The sequence below is a fragment of the Oreochromis aureus genome, linkage group 11, assembly GCF_013358895.1.
Source record: "Oreochromis aureus strain Israel breed Guangdong linkage group 11, ZZ_aureus, whole genome shotgun sequence".
NCBI classification, from domain to species: domain Eukaryota; kingdom Metazoa; phylum Chordata; class Actinopteri; order Cichliformes; family Cichlidae; genus Oreochromis; species Oreochromis aureus.
Window position 1 is genome coordinate 38883037 of NC_052952.1, and position 15886 is coordinate 38898922.

At 47.1% G+C, this 15886-nt stretch overlaps 1 protein-coding gene across 2 annotated transcripts; it reads left to right on the forward strand.

Annotated features, from left to right (window-relative positions):
* Positions 1–442: 442 nt before the first annotated feature.
* bnipl (BCL2 interacting protein like) lies at positions 443–15640 on the forward strand. 2 transcript variants are annotated; one of them, XM_031749267.2, is made up of 10 exons: positions 443–755; positions 2668–2748; positions 3087–3130; positions 3250–3492; positions 3566–3760; positions 3995–4097; positions 4178–4309; positions 10283–10369; positions 11913–12011; positions 15167–15640. In XM_031749267.2, the coding sequence occupies exons 1-10, from the start codon at positions 712–714 to the stop codon at positions 15189–15191; spliced, it is 1053 nt and encodes a 350-aa protein (XP_031605127.1). In that variant the 5' UTR covers positions 443–711; the 3' UTR covers positions 15192–15640. The 2 variants fall into 2 exon arrangements, with proteins under 2 accessions (XP_031605127.1, XP_039474936.1); XM_039619002.1 differs by lacking the exon at positions 443–755 and adding an exon at positions 1006–1267.
* The last annotated feature ends 246 nt before the right edge of the window (positions 15641–15886 follow it).

Here is a 15886-nt window from a genome sequence, read left to right on the forward strand (position 1 = left end):
TTACAGAAGAACGGTTTTTGGGTTTTTTTAGTTACAGTGTTTCATCCTGAGACTTTATTGAAATAAAAAGTCATCAGGATAAAGTTTGGGGTACAACTCTGTAAACATCTGGAACATCTGCTCAGACTTGTGGTTTCCTCTCTGAAACACTCGCCCTCCTTCAGACCTTCCCGCCGTGGGACTCGATGTATTTATTATAGTGAGTCGATTTATTAACTTGGGTGTTTTAAGTGAAAATTTTATTTCTAATTATGGTTTTAAAATTTTCTCCCTTATCTCTGGATTTCTTATGTTGTTTCCTAAATATTAATAATTTGTCCTTCATGCCTCCTGATTTCCAAAATAAAAGTCAATTTAAAGCATTTAACTGAATTGAAGCTGCTCTCACAGGCACTAGGACCCTGCAGACACTCTGCACTTCCTCCTGCTTTAAATAGCCTCAGCATCTGATTGGTGTAGTTTTAATGAAGCAGTCTGAAGCTGATCTGCCACCTCACCTGTGTGCAAGGAGCAGGTGAGCGTGGCCAATCAGGTGGCGTGTCTGCGGTGAAATGCAGACAAACCTGTCAGGCAGAGAGAGAGAGCGAGTGAGCCCCATAGAGTCAGAGTGGGAACTCCCTCGGAGCGAGGAGAGGAAGGAGGACAACACACTCAGATATCCAGCGGGTCCTACACGCTGGTCAGAGGACGCTGTGACATCAGAGTGACATCATGAGCTCCCCCACTGAGCACACAGACGGGCACGGTGAGGACAGGTAAATATTTACAGCTCAAACGCTGTGTGTGTGTGTGTGTGTGTATGTGTATGTGTGTATGTGTGTACGCACGCGCGCGCATTTCCTGCTCAGTAAAAAGAGGAAGTTCAATTCAAACTGCTTCTGCTGCTGACGCTCATTCTTCCTGACGGTCAGTGAAGGGGTCTTTGTGATATGTTCACTGCCTGATGATCTGGGCTGTTTTGATCAGCAGGAAGTGATGTCAGTTCACTTCCTGCTTGCTGTGGGGTCTCCCAGTCCAGCTCCTGAGCTTCATCTCTGATCTATTCCTTGCTGATGACTTCACTGATTAGTCTGCTGTTTCTGATTGGCTCCTGGTCGGGTCCTGATCGGTTCTGGTCCTCGGACAGGAAGGTGACGCCTTTTCCTGGATCTGAGCTCAGAGTCAAAGACCAGAGGAGGCCTCTGATCCTCTCGAGTCCCTGAAAACGCTCTGAAAACCAGGCGCAGCTGTTCTCTGAGCTCCTGACTCAGTCTGTGAAGCTCTACAGGTGAGGCGTCCGGTCACACCTGCATGTCATGCGCTAGTTTGTGTCACACATTGAGTTTTTGCGATTTCCCATCATGCTCCTGCAAACAGCTGATCTGTGGAGCAGGTGCTGAGTGAACGTCACCAAACAAACTGCCAATAATCTGAACCGTGTTTGACCTGATGAAGAAACGGACTGAACATCGCTCTGAGCTTCACGCCTTGCGCTCTGCACCTGCAGCTTCACCTATGAAGGTGAGGCTGTTGTAATGCACGCAGAGCCGAGGACATTAGAGGAGAATATTTAACGTTCACAACACGCAGTTTACTAACGTGCGCCGAAACAAAGCATCTTATGTTTTTGTGCTTGATACTGAAATCAACCTGACCTAACCTTACTGCCCACAGAGGTGCGTCTGATAACACACCTGAAGTTTGCACCTGGACAACACACCTGAGCACTGCGCTCACACACCATTTTGGCTTTTTTAGTTAATCTGGCCGTAAATCAACAGCCTGAGCCAAGAGCACCATCTGCGGGGACGAGCTCAGAATCAAAGGTGATGATGTAATAATGATTGGCTCCACCCCTTGCAGTATCTGCACGCACCACCAGGGGGCAGCCGCCAACACTTTACGAATCTTTAAGGCTGGAGACGAAGAGTTGAGCAGATTATACGATCTGCAAACATCACAGTCTTCATCCTTTTAAACTCCTCCTCCTTCTCACAGGTTCTCACCTGAGGAGCTCTCTGATTGGCTGAGATTCTTTGTGAAGAATTTTATTATTTACCAGGATTTCATCTGAACTTTCAGGGGAAATCCATCCACAGCTGTTCCTCACCAGGAGTAACTCAGAGGAAGCTTTACAGTCTCCTTGATCTCTCCTCTTTGTTTTTGTGGAGCCTCATCAGATTTCTGATATTTTTCCGAGCTGACCCTGAAGGTACCGCAGTGAAAACACTCCTCACCTGCAGAGGACCACCCACTCTCTGCTCACACCTGATCTCCAGCTATAGTAACTGAATAGGTGTGTCAGCTTCACAGCAAACAGAGGAACAATGAAGCCCCTCCCTTATTCACCTGTTCAGGTGTGTCTGAGATAGTCAGAGCAGTCAGACGGGTTTGATCTGATTTTAATCGCCAGGAGGCTTAACTGCCTGCAGGTCAGATCTGTGATTGGACGGAAACCCTCGAGCTAAAAATAGTTTACAAACCTCCAAACAAACGTCACAGGAGGTCAGACAAACCTGTGTGTGTGAGTAATGAATGTCCAATCAAACAAACTTATTTAATGATCTTTGTTTAACTTTAAATAACAAAACAACAAAAAACGTCAAAACACCTGCAGAAGGGCAGTCAGCCAATCAGAGAAGAGAATATGAATGGGGTTCCAGTTTCGGTTTTTCTTTGCTCTTCCAGGTCTGCTCCAGGGCCCTCAGGCCCCCCCAACATCCAGGACATGGAGCTGAGGGAGGAGTGGCAGGATGATGGCTTCCCCAGGTCAGAGGTCACCTGTAACCTGACACACAGATAGACAGGAGATGCTAACAGAGGCTAATAAAGATGAATACATCCTTATGGGGGATGTTCATTTGTGCTAACAGAGGCTAACAGTAATAATAACAGAGGCTAATAGTAACATATAGTAAGAGGCAAATGTAGCTTAATGAAGGCTAAGTAATGCTAATATATGCCAACAGAAGCTAATAGCTGTGAATAAATGCAAACTAAAGCTAATGTGTGTGAGGAATATCTTCTCACAGATGTTGCTAACACCCCTTTGTTTCACCTGTTTACTTGGTTTTACCTGGCTGGCGTTGCTGGACTCGCTGCTTCAGACCACTTCCAGAGGATGACACGGAAAGTCCAGCAGGAGAATCAGGTGAAAACCAGTTTTTGTAAGCTAAAGCCTAAAGACAATCACCAATCAAAGGTGATCAAAATCAATGAGAACAATCTTCCAAAAATCAATCAGTGTTCACTCTGCCCTCTGTTCTTTAGCTCCGGTCACCAGCCTCACTCTATCGGGTGGAGGTCGAGCTAAGAAGCGTCTGGTGGCACCGTCTCTGAGTCTCACTCTGAACCGCCGTGACTCGAACGATCGGAACAGCTTCTCCGCAGCCGCGCTGTCAGGGACACCAGACGACACACCGTCGCTTGACATCAACCTGGAAGCTCTGGAGACGCCATCGGACAGCGAGACAGGAACGCTGCCGGACAGCATGCACGACCTCGAGTGGGACGGTGAGACATGCACGCAGATGGGAAGTGATGTAACCAAGAGATAAACAACTGACCTCTGACCTCTGTCTCATAGACGACCTCCCTCGGATGGGCAGAGGTGGAGCTGTGGGTGTGGCCAGAAGCCCGGTGGAGCAGTCCGAAGGTCTGATGGAGCTGGATCAGGTGGACAGCAGAGGGCGGCGCTGGAGGCGGTTCTGCATCTCGGGACACGAATACCATGTCAACATGAGCGTCCTGGAGCCGTACCTGCAGGTCCTGTCACATGGAGGTCAGAGGTCACACACCCACCAAACTACCTGTAATACACCTGCAGGAGGTCCCAGGTCTAACACACACCTGAAAAACACCTGTAACACAAATAAGATGATACACTGATATTACACCTGCAGGACATCAAGCGCCACACACACTCACCTGTAACACACCCGCAGGTGCCATGGAGCTAACACTGTGCTGTATTTGAAGTTGCACCGTGACAGCTCTGCCTGTGGTTGGTTGACAGGCTACTTTGGAGACGGGATGAACGCCATCATCCTTTTCGCTTCCTGTTACCTGCCGGAGAACACAGTGGAAAACTACGAGTATGTCATGGAAAACCTGTTCAGGTGAGTTTGGACCCAGAAATTTTGGTCAGATGCTAGCAGGTGTGAGCCACACCTCCTTTTTGACCTGTCTTCCCCTGCAGGTACATTGTGGGGACGCTGGACCTAATGGTCTCAGAGAACTACCTGCTAGTCTACCTGTGTGCCATGGCTCCCAGAAACAAGCTGCCCTCTATCAAGTGGCTTCACCAGTGCTACACGTCCATCGACAGGAGGTACAGCATCCCCTCTCAGCACCGCCCTGAGGGGTGGAGCTTCTTTACTTCCTGTTCCTTCAGGAACTGTGACCCTGAAGACGTGTAGAGCTTCTCATAGCTGCTCGCTGTGGACCATACGGCGAGATGATCTTTCAATTCAATTACGTGCAATTTTGTTTTATTTATATAGTGTGAACAGTCGCCTCGAGAAGGCGCTTTGGCGACAGGAAGTTGCCCAGGCTCAGGGGTGGCCATCAGCCGCGACCGGTGTCGGTGAGAAAAGGAAAACGGTACATTCTGAATGTGAGAGGAACTAAGGTGGAAAACATGGAGCGTTACGCTAACCATAGGCAAGAGCGCCAACGGAGAGCTCCGCCCCCATCAGAGCCACAACAAAAATGAGCCCTCTATACATCCCTTTGCAGTGTCGGGGTCACGACCTTTGGTTCAGATGCCTCATATTTCCTGTGATTTTCACACGCTGCGTGACGCGGCTTGGATTTAGTCGCCTTGTATGATGCGTTCCATCTGAGGTCGGTGTTATATTCCCTCCTGTGGTGTCAGTACACTAATTAGGATTTATACAGACTCAGACTGATACACACCGCAGTTTGTTTACATTTCGACTTCTTCTCTTTATTTAACATAACACAGAAGTTACACATACACATAACTGGGCGTGGTGCTCCCTACTGGCAATAGCTTGTATAGCACACCATATATCTTGGTTCATACATAACAGTTGGAAATGCCGAGATCCTAGTTGGAGCGTCCGCTTGCGTCAGACTTCCTGTTTGGAAACAACCAACCCACCAACTCCGCAATCCAAGATGGCAGCAGTGGTGGTTCAACACCCCCCGCCTCTCGCCATGTCACCTTCTGCTAGTAAAGGCTAATAGCTGGCTGTGGCTCAACAGCAGCAGGTGATGGTGCTGACGTCGGGTCAGGCTCCGTCATGACGTCTTTAATCCGATCGATCGTGCTCGCTGTGTAAGAGATGCTCTGATTGGACCGCTGCTCTGTGTGGTCATGACGTAATCATCCGTGGTCTTTGCTGTTGCGTTGTGACCAGTTTAGACGCGGGAGATGATGCCAGGGATTCAGCCATGTTTGCGGCTCTTTGGAGGTCATCTTCTTCTTCCTCCTCAGCACAGCTGTGCACCTGACATCGCTTACAACCACAGCAGCACCGGGCAGCTCTTTAACTCGTCTGTCATGCCTAACGGCGTCACCACAACCAACTGGCGTCGTTTTATTTCGATCCCCTGGCTCCCAAAGTAAGATTGAAAGGCGAATTATAAACCAGAACGCTGCCAAAAGGTTCTCTGTGTTTGACGCTGAAATGACTTACAATGATTTGGACTCACTTGTCTCATCCTTTAATAATCAGTGTAACTCTATTTTAGACATAATGGCACCTCTGAAAAAAAGTACTTTTCTATGTTTGAAATCTGTCCTAGGATAAATGAAAACATTCGTAATTTCAGGAGATATTGTCGTAAGTTAGAACAGAGTATTTTTCACAACTCATAACTCCTCACTACGTACGACTCTGGATACTGTAGCTCCTGTGAAAACTAAGGCCTCAAATCAGAAGTCCCTGACTCCGTGGTATAATTCTCAAACACGTAGCCTAAAGCAGATAACTCGTAAGCTGGAGAGGAAATGGCGTGTCACAAATTTAGAGGATCATCATTTAGCCTGGAGAAATAGTTTGCTGCTTTATAAGAAAGCCCTCCGCAAAGCCAGAACATCTTACTATTCGTCACTGATTGAAGAAAATAAGAACAACCCCAGGTTTCTCTTCAGCACTGTAGCCAGGCTGACAAACAGTCAGAGCTCTACTGAGCCAACCATCCCTTTAACGTTAACTAGTAATGACTTCATGAACTTCTTCACAAATAAAATTTTTATCATTAGAGAAAAAATTACCAATAATCATCCCACAGATGTAATATTATCTACAGCTACTTTTAGTACCATTGATGTTAAGTTAGACTCTTTTTCTCCAATTGATCTTTCTGAGTTAACTTCAATAATTAATTCCTCCAAACCATCAACGTGTCTTTTAGACCCCATTCCTACAAAACTGCTCAAAGAAGTCCTGCCATTAATTAATGCTTCGATCTTAAATATGATCAACCTATCTCTAATAATCGGCTATGTACCACAGGCCTTCAAGCTGGCTGTAGTTAAACCTTTACTTAAAAAGCCATCTCTAGACCCAGCTGTCTTAGCTAATTATAGGCCAATCTCCAACCTTCCTTTCATATCAAACATCCTTGAAAGAGTAGTTGTCAAACAGCTAACAGATCATCTGCAGAGGAATGGCTTATTTGAAGAGTTTCAGTCAGGTTTCAGAGCTCATCACAGCACAGAAACAGCTTTAGTGAAGGTTACAAATGATCTTCTTATGGCCTCTGACAGTAGACTCATCTCTGTGCTTGTCCTGCTAGACCTCAGTGCTGCGTTTGATACTGTTGACCATAATATCCTATTAGAGCGATTAGAACATGCTGTAGGTATTACAGGTACTGCACTGCAGTGGATTGTATCATATCTATCTAATAGACTCCAATTTGTACATGTAAATGGGGAGTCCTCTTCACACACTAAGGTCAACTATGGAGTTCCACAGGGTTCAGTGCTAGGACCAATTCTATTTACATTATACATGCTTCCTTAGGCAGCATCATTAGAAGACATAGCATAAATTTTCACTGCTATGCAGATGACACGCAGCTCTATCTATCCATGAAGCCAGGTAACACACACCAATTAGTTAAACTGCAGGAATGTCTTAAAGACATAAAGACCTGGATGGCCGCTAACTTTCTGCTTCTTAATTCAGATCAAACTGAGGTTATTGTACTCGGCCCTGAAAATCTTAGAAATATGGTATCTAAGCAGATTCTTACTCTGGATGGCATTACCTTGGCCTCCAGTAACACTGTGAGGAACCTTGGAGTCATTTTTGACCAGGACATGTCCTTCAACGCACATATTAAACAAATATGTAAGACTGCTTTCTTCCATTTGTGCAACATCTCTAAAGTTAGAAATATCCTGTCTCAGAGTGATGCTGAAAAACTAGTTCATGCATTTATTACTTCCAGGCTGGACTACTGTAATTCTTTATTATCAGGATGTCCTAAAACTCCCTGAAAAGCCTTCAGCTGATCCAAAATGCTGCAGCAAGAGTCCTGACAGGGACTAGAAAGAGAGACATATTTCTCCTGTTTTGGCTTCCTTCATTGGCTTCCTGTTAAATCCAGAATTGAATTCAAAATCCTGCTCCTCACATACAAGGTCTTAAATAATCAGGCCCCATCTTATCTTAATGACCTTGTAGTACCATATCACCCTATTAGAGCACTTCGCTCTCACACTGCAGGCCTACTTGTTGTTCCTAGAGTATTTAAAAGTAGAATGGGAGGCAGAGCCTTCAGTTTTCAGCCCCTCTTCTGTGGAACCAGCTTCCAGTTTGGATTCAGGAGACAGACACTATCTCTACTTTCAAGATTAGGCTTCAAACTTTCCTTTTTGCTAAAGCATATAGTTAGGGCTGGACCAGGTGACCCTGAATCCTCCCTTAGTTATGCTGCAATAGACGTAGGCTGCCGGGGATTCCCATGATGCATTGAGTTTTTCCCTTCCAGTCACCTTTCTCACTCACTATGTGTTAATAGACCTCTCTGCATTGAATCATATCTGTTATTAATCTCTGTCTCTCTTCCACAGCATGTCTTTATCCTGTCTTCCTTCTTTCACCCCAACCAATCACAGCAGATGGCCCCGCCCCTCCCTGAGCCTGGTTCTGTCGGAGGTTTCTTCCTGTTAAAAGGGAGTTTTTCCTTCCCACTGTCGCCAAAGTGCTTGCTCATAGGGGGTCATATGATTGTTGGGTTTTTCTCTGTATTTATTATTGTGCGATCTACTGTACAATATAAAGCGCCTTGAGGCGACTTTTGTTGTGATTTGGCGCTATATAAATAAAATTGAATTGAATTGAATAACTTCAAAAAAGAAAGACCCTAAATTCTTAAAACAATTAAGAGTATTGTTTCTCCTGATGCTCCTCGTGCACTAGTTCACTCAACGTCTGAATGCAATGAGTTTATGAGCTATTTCACAAATAAGGTTTCTGCCATCAGGTCAAATATCTCTCCATCATCTTCTCAATATCAAACTTACAATTTGCTCACCTCTGATACTTGGTCGTCTTTTACTCCTGTTACATTACAGGACACCAGAGTCCTGCTTTGTCATATAAAACAGACTTCAAGCCCCCTTGATGTCCTTCCATCTTCCCTTTTCACTAGTGTCTTTGACTCTATTGGCCCCTGTATTGTGGCAATGATAAATATTTCTCTTCATACTGGCTCAGTTCCCAGCTTCTTTAAACAAGCTGTTTGAGGCAATATTAAAGAAACCTCACCTGGATCCATCTCTTCCTAACAGTTACAGGCCAATGTCCAAATTGACTTTTGTATCGAAAATTTTAGAAAAAGTAGTAGTAGAACAACGTAACTATTTCCTGGATAAAAATGCTGTTATGGACACTTTCCAGTCTAGTTTTCGTAAATTGCATTCCACTGAAACAGCCTTACTTAGAGTATCTAGTGATATCTTGATGGCAGCAGACTCTGGAGAATACACAGTTCTGGTCCTGTTTGATCTCAGCTCTGCTTTTGACACTGTAGATCACAGTATCATGATAAACAGACTCAACAACTTGTTTGGGATTACTGGTGTTGTTTTAAAATGGTTTATGTCATATTTGTCTGAGAGATCTTTTACTGTTTGCATGAATCATGTCACATCAGAATCAACAGTTTTGCCGTGTGGGGTACCTCAGGGATCTGTCCTGGGTCCAATTCTCTTTCTACTTTATATATTCCCCCTAGGCAAAATTATTAAGCGCTATAAAAATATCTCCTATCATCTCTATGCTGATGACATCCAACTATACTGTTCCTTCGAAATTTCTGAGTTTTATAAATTGTGTAATTTAAGTAATTGCCTGACAGAAATCAACCAATGGTTAAATGAAAATTTCCTCCAATTAAACTCTGATAAAACGGAAACTCTAATTATTGCTCCGGACCACATGGTCTCAGAAATTAGGCAGCATATCAGCTTCTTAGACCCTTATGTAAAATCAAGCCTCAGAAACCTCGATGTCATGTTTGACAGCTCGATGTTGCTCGAGCAGCTGGTCCGAAAATGTTTTTATCATTTAAGGAATATTTCAAAACTCAGACTAATGGTGTTAAAGCCTGAACTTGAGATGATTATTCATGCTTTTATTTCCTCTCGTTTAGACTACTGTAACGGTCTTTTTACTTGTTTTAACAAATCAGCCTTAAATCGTCTTCAGACTGTGCAGAATGCTGCAGCACGACTCTTAACAGGCACCAAGAGAAGATCGCATATTACTCCAGTTTTAGCCTCCCTTCACTGGTTTTCTGTAAGTTTTAGGTTTCATTTTAAAATTTTAGTTCTAACCTTTAGGGCCCTGCATGGTCAAGCTCCCCAGTATTTATCTGACCTGCTGAAACCACATTCATCTTCTCGAGCTTTAAGGTCATTAGATCAGAGACTGCTGGTGGTACCGTGCACTCGTTTTAAAACTTGTGGTGATGGGGCCTTTCAGGCAGCGGCACCACGGCTGTGGACTTCTCTTCCACTGTCTCTACGCTGCACGGACTCCATTGATTCTTTGAAAAAACAGCTGAAGACATTTTTATTTAGAAAAGCTTTTGATTAATTTCTTCTTATGTTGTTTTTATTGTTTTACATTGCTATTTTATTTACTGTTACATTGTTTTAGATTTCCATTTCTTGTGTTGTGAAGCACTTTGTGATTTTTATCTGTGAAAAGCGCTATATAAATAAATTTTTCTTACTTACTTACTGACGGTCACGGTGGACTTTGAAGTGTGTTTAGCGAACGAGGACACGGGGTTCATTGTCCTCATGTCTCTGCAGGCTGAAGAAGGACCTGAAGGGGCTGCTGGTCGTCCACCCCGCCTGGTACATCAAAGCTCTCATCACGCTGGTCAAACCTTTTATCAGGTCAGCACTCACACACTCACTCTCTCTCTCTCTCTCTCTCTCTCTCTCTCGCTCTCGCAAACACACACTCTCTCTCTCTCCCTCACACACACACACGCACACTCTCTCTCTCTCTCGTTCACAAACACACACACTCTCTCTCTCTCGCACACACACACACACACACACTCTCTCTCTCTCTCTCTCTCTCTCTCTCTCTCTCTCTCTCACACACACACACACTCACACTCTCACACACACACACACACACACACACACACACACTCACACTCTCACACACACTCTCACACACACACACACACTCACACACACACACACACTCTCACACACACACACACACACACACACACACTCACACTCTCACACACACACTCTCATACACACACACACACACTCACACTCTCACACACACACTCTCTCACACACACACACACACACACACTCACACTGTACATTTTTCTGGATCCAGGCTGCAGTGGATTCCTACCACCAGAAGGTGGCAGTGAAGTACCAAGAAACTGAAATCTAGCAGGGCCTCTGTCAGTAAACTTCTGTGTGGAGTCAAAGTGCAGCTCACTGGATAAATCACAGCGTGAACGTTCACGGTTCCAGCATCTAATGATTCTTTACTTGGGATTAGGGAAAGAAATTAGACTAAGAGACTAGTCTAAAAGTAAGAAATGCTCAGAAGTTTAGTTCAATTTAATGGAAAGTGTCAAAAACTTACAACAAAGGCATTTGAAACTATTTCTCACATTCATGATCGGGGGGGCAAAAGTCCAGACATTCAGTGTTTAAGTAGGAAAAAGTCAAAGTCAGCGTTATTGTCAAAAACTACATGTACAGATCATACACAGGAATTTGAAACTGCAGAGCTTCCACGGCCCTCAGTGTTACACTAAACAACATAAAAGATAAGTCTTATACCCACAAACACTGTCCAACACAGTCTGAGTGTTTGTGGGAAAGTGGGAGTGGGTGAAGGGTGATAGTTCAGAGTTTTGTATGTTGGAGGCGGGGTTGACAGAGCAGAGAGAGAGTTCAGCATCCTGACAGCCTGATGGATGAAGCTGTCTCTCAGTCTGCTGGTTCTGGCCCCGAGGTTCTTCAGTCATGTCTGGCACCGACGATTAGCACATCCATAATCTTCGTAATTCTTTCGATCTTGAAGAATTCTTCCAAGAGTCTGTGGAGCACGCTGGTGAAACCAGAACCTCACAGAACTGTTAGCGCCGCCTGATGGAAACGTCTGTCAGCACAAGCGCCGTCTCAGTGTCTTAAAGAGTGTTTGATGTTATGCAGATGTTGGATGTTGCAGCAGAAACACCTTCTTCTAAAGCTCAGACCTGAATCCAACAGGACCCCAAGTCTTCCCCCTCTGTTAGAGTGACTTCCTGTGGTGGATCTGGTCATTACACAGATAAATCTCACTGAGAACTCTTACAGGTTAAACTATCCCAGGTCCTGATGTGTTGTGTTAGCTTGATGTAGTCGATTTGTCTTCTTTTGTCTCCCCTGTGACCTTTGACCCTGTTCTCCGCAGCGATAAGTTCAGCAGGAAGATCCGCTTCATTCAGAGTCTGCAGCAGCTGTCCGAGCTCATCCCCACAGACAGGCTGCAGATCCCCGACACCATCCGCCAGTAAGGCCCTCTGACTCCACTCTGACTCCAGTCTGACCCCAGTCTGACCCCAGTCTGACCCCAGTCCGACTCCACTCTGGCTCCACTCTGGCTCCAGTCTGGCTCCACTCTGGCTCCACTCTGGCTCCACTCTGACTCCACTCTGACTCCACTCTGGCTCCACTCTGGCTCCACTCTGACCCAAGTCTGACTCTACTCTGACTCTACTCTGACTCCACTCTGACTCCACTCTGGCTCCAGTCTGGCTCCAGTCTGGCTCCAGTCTGACTCCAGTCTGACTCTACTCTGACTCCACTCTGGCTCCACTCTGACCCAAGTCTGACTCCACTCTGACTCCACTCTGGCTCCACTCTGACTCCACTCTGACTCCACTCTGACTCCACTCTGACTCCACTCTGGCTCCACTCTGGCTCCACTCTGACTCCACTCTGACTCCACTCTGGCTCCACTCTGGCTCCAGTCTGACTCCAGTCTGACTCCACTCTGACTCCACTCTGACTCCACTCTGGCTCCACTCTGACTCCACTCTGACTCCACTCTGACTCCACTCTGGCTCCACTCTGGCTCCACTCTGGCTCCACTCTGGCTCTACTCTGACTCTACTCTGACTCCACTCTGACTCCACTCTGACTCCACTCTGACTCCACTCTGACTCCACTCTGACCCAAGTCTGACTCTACTCTGACTCTACTCTGACTCCACTCTGACTCCACTCTGACTCCACTCTGGCTCCACTCTGGCTCCAGTCTGACTCCAGTCTGACTCCACTCTGACTCCAGTCTGGCTCCACTCTGACCCAAGTCTGACTCTACTCTGACTCCACTCTGGCTCCACTCTGGCTCCAGTCTGACTCCACTCTGGCTCCAGTCTGACTCCACTCTGACTCCACTCTGACCCAAGTCTGACTCCACTCTGACTCCACTCTGACTCCACTCTGACTCCACTCTGGCTCCACTCTGGCTCCAGTCTGACTCCAGTCTGACTCCACTCTGACTCCAGTCTGGCTCCACTCTGACCCAAGTCTGACTCTACTCTGACTCCACTCTGGCTCCACTCTGGCTCCAGTCTGACTCCACTCTGGCTCCAGTCTGACTCCACTCTGACTCCACTCTGACCCAAGTCTGACTCTACTCTGACTCCACTCTGACTCCAGTCTGGCTCCACTCTGACCCAAGTCTGACTCTACTCTGACTCCACTCTGGCTCCAGTCTGACTCCAGTCTGACTCCACTCTGACTCCACTCTGACCCAAGTCTGACTCTACTCTGACTCCACTCTGACCCAAGTCTGACTCTACTCTGACTCCACTCTGGCTCCACTCTGGCTCCAGTCTGACTCCACTCTGACTCCACTCTGACTCCACTCTGACTCCAGTCTGACTCCAGTCTGACTCCACTCTGGCTCCAGTCTGGCTCCAGTCTGACTCTACTCTGACTCCACTCTGGCTCCACTCTGACTCCACTCTGACTCCACTCTGACTCCACTCTGACTCCACTCTGACTCCACTCTGGCTCCAGTCTGACTCCAGTCTGACTCTACTCTGGCTCCACTCTGGCTCCACTCTGGCTCCACTCTGGCTCCACTCTGGCTCCACTCTGACTCCACTCTGGCTCCACTCTGACTCCACTCTGGCTCCACTCTGGCTCCACTCTGGCTCCACTCTGGCTCCACTCTGGCTCCACTCTGACTCTACTCTGGCTCCACTCTGGCTCCACTCTGGCTCCACTCTGACTCCACTCTGGCTCCACTCTGACTCCACTCTGGCTCCACTCTGACTCCACTCTGGCTCCACTCTGGCTCCACTCTGGCTCCACTCTGGCTCCACTCTGACTCTACTCTGGCTCCACTCTGGCTCCACTCTGGCTCCACTCTGACTCCACTCTGACTCCACTCTGGCTCCACTCTGACTCCACTCTGGCTCCAGTCTGACTCCACTCTGGCTCCACTCTGACTCCACTCTGACTCCACTCTGGCTCCACTCTGGCTCCACTCTGACTCCACTCTGGCTCCAGTCTGACTCCAGTCTGACTCTACTCTGGCTCCACTCTGGCTCCACTCTGACTCCACTCTGGCTCCACTCTGGCTCCACTCTGGCTCCACTCTGGCTCCACTCTGACTCCACTCTGGCTCCACTCTGACTCCACTCTGACTCCACTCTGGCTCCACTCTGGCTCCACTCTGACTCCACTCTGGCTCCACTCTGACTCCACTCTGACTCCACTCTGACTCCACTCTGGCTCCACTCTGGCTCCACTCTGACTCCACTCTGACTCCACTCTGGCTCCACTCTGACTCCACTCTGGCTCCACTCTGGCTCCACTCTGACTCCACTCTGACTCCACTCTGGCTCCAGTCTGACTCCAGTCTGACTCTACTCTGACTCCAGTCTGACTCTACTCTGACTCCACTCTGGCTCCAGTCTGACTCCAGTCTGACTCTACTCTGACTCCACTCTGGCTCCACTCTGACTCCACTCTGACTCCACTCTGACTCCAGTCTGGCTCCACTCTGGCTCCAGTCTGACTCCAGTCTGACTCTACTCTGACTCCACTCTGACTCCACTCTGACTCCACTCTGACTCCACTCTGACTCCACTCTGGCTCCACTCTGACTCCACTCTGGCTCCACTCTGGCTCCACTCTGACTCCACTCTGGCTCTACTCTGGCTCCACTCTGACTCCACTCTGGCTCCAGTTTGGCTCCACTCTGACTTGGACTCTACTGTGACTCTAATCTGACTCTACTGTAACTTTGATGATTGATTGAACTCACAGATTAAATACAACATGCAAGTAAACACTTATAACACCTAACAAGAAGGCTTACGGTGACAGCTGGCTTAGCTGCTACTTCTATGTGTTTTAGACCTAACCCATACTGACCTTTGACTATTCACTCTAACAGCTGGTGATAACAGCCTTTTCTTATTCCTTCTGTTTGACTAAGTCCTATTTTACTGAGTCATACTTCCTGTATCATTTCCAAATTAAAAGCCCTCCGTCAGTTTGCATTGAGGCTTTTATTGTGAAACGCTTGCAGAAATGTCACGTGATCTGTGACGCGAGGACGATAGAGAGAAGATGAAGACGCTCACAGAGACGTGAAGGCCTGCTGATGTTGGCGCGGTTCATGAATCTACTTCCTGTCTCTCTGCAGGTTTGATGAGAAGCTGAACAGATGACTCTCTCACACGTCACATCAGAGGGACCCAGGAAGCCGCAGGTTCAGGAAGCCTGCTGACCTTTGACCTGTGGCGTGTACATATGAGCAGACTGCTGTACGTCTGCGTGCTGGTGGCGTTCGGACTCGGAGAGGACGAACATGCTAACGGGAACTCTGCTGCTTCTTTCCTCTAAACTTGAACAAACGCTAACTTACTGTTTATTTATTGACGTATTTAAGACGGCGGTCAGAGCAAGACACCCGTCACGTCGCGCCATCACGTTTCTGTCTGAGCCTCAGATCAGACGTGTGGGGGGTGGGGCTAATCGGGCTCTGTAAATCCAGGTGATTGAATCTGTTTTGGGTTTCATGTCCAGATGAAACACGTGAGCAGAGCTTCACTGCAGGAAGCTGCTGATTGGTTGCTGACTGTGTTTCACTTCCTGTAATAAAAGCATGGATCAAACAGCCTGACTCGTCCTGTTTGTATTGTGAGGTCACATCTACCTGAAAACGCGTGACGCTGCCTCACGGTTTGCGGCCTCACCGCCGTTTCAGGGTCAGCAGCGGGCTCTGAGGCGTGACGCGGTAATGTTGACAGCTGTGGACGAGACGTTTCTTAAGTTTTTCTCTTTTCAGTTTTGAGTTCACAGAGTTATTCATTTTCCTCACAGTGTAAACGCGAGTGCTTACTGGCTGAAATGATTGTCAGGT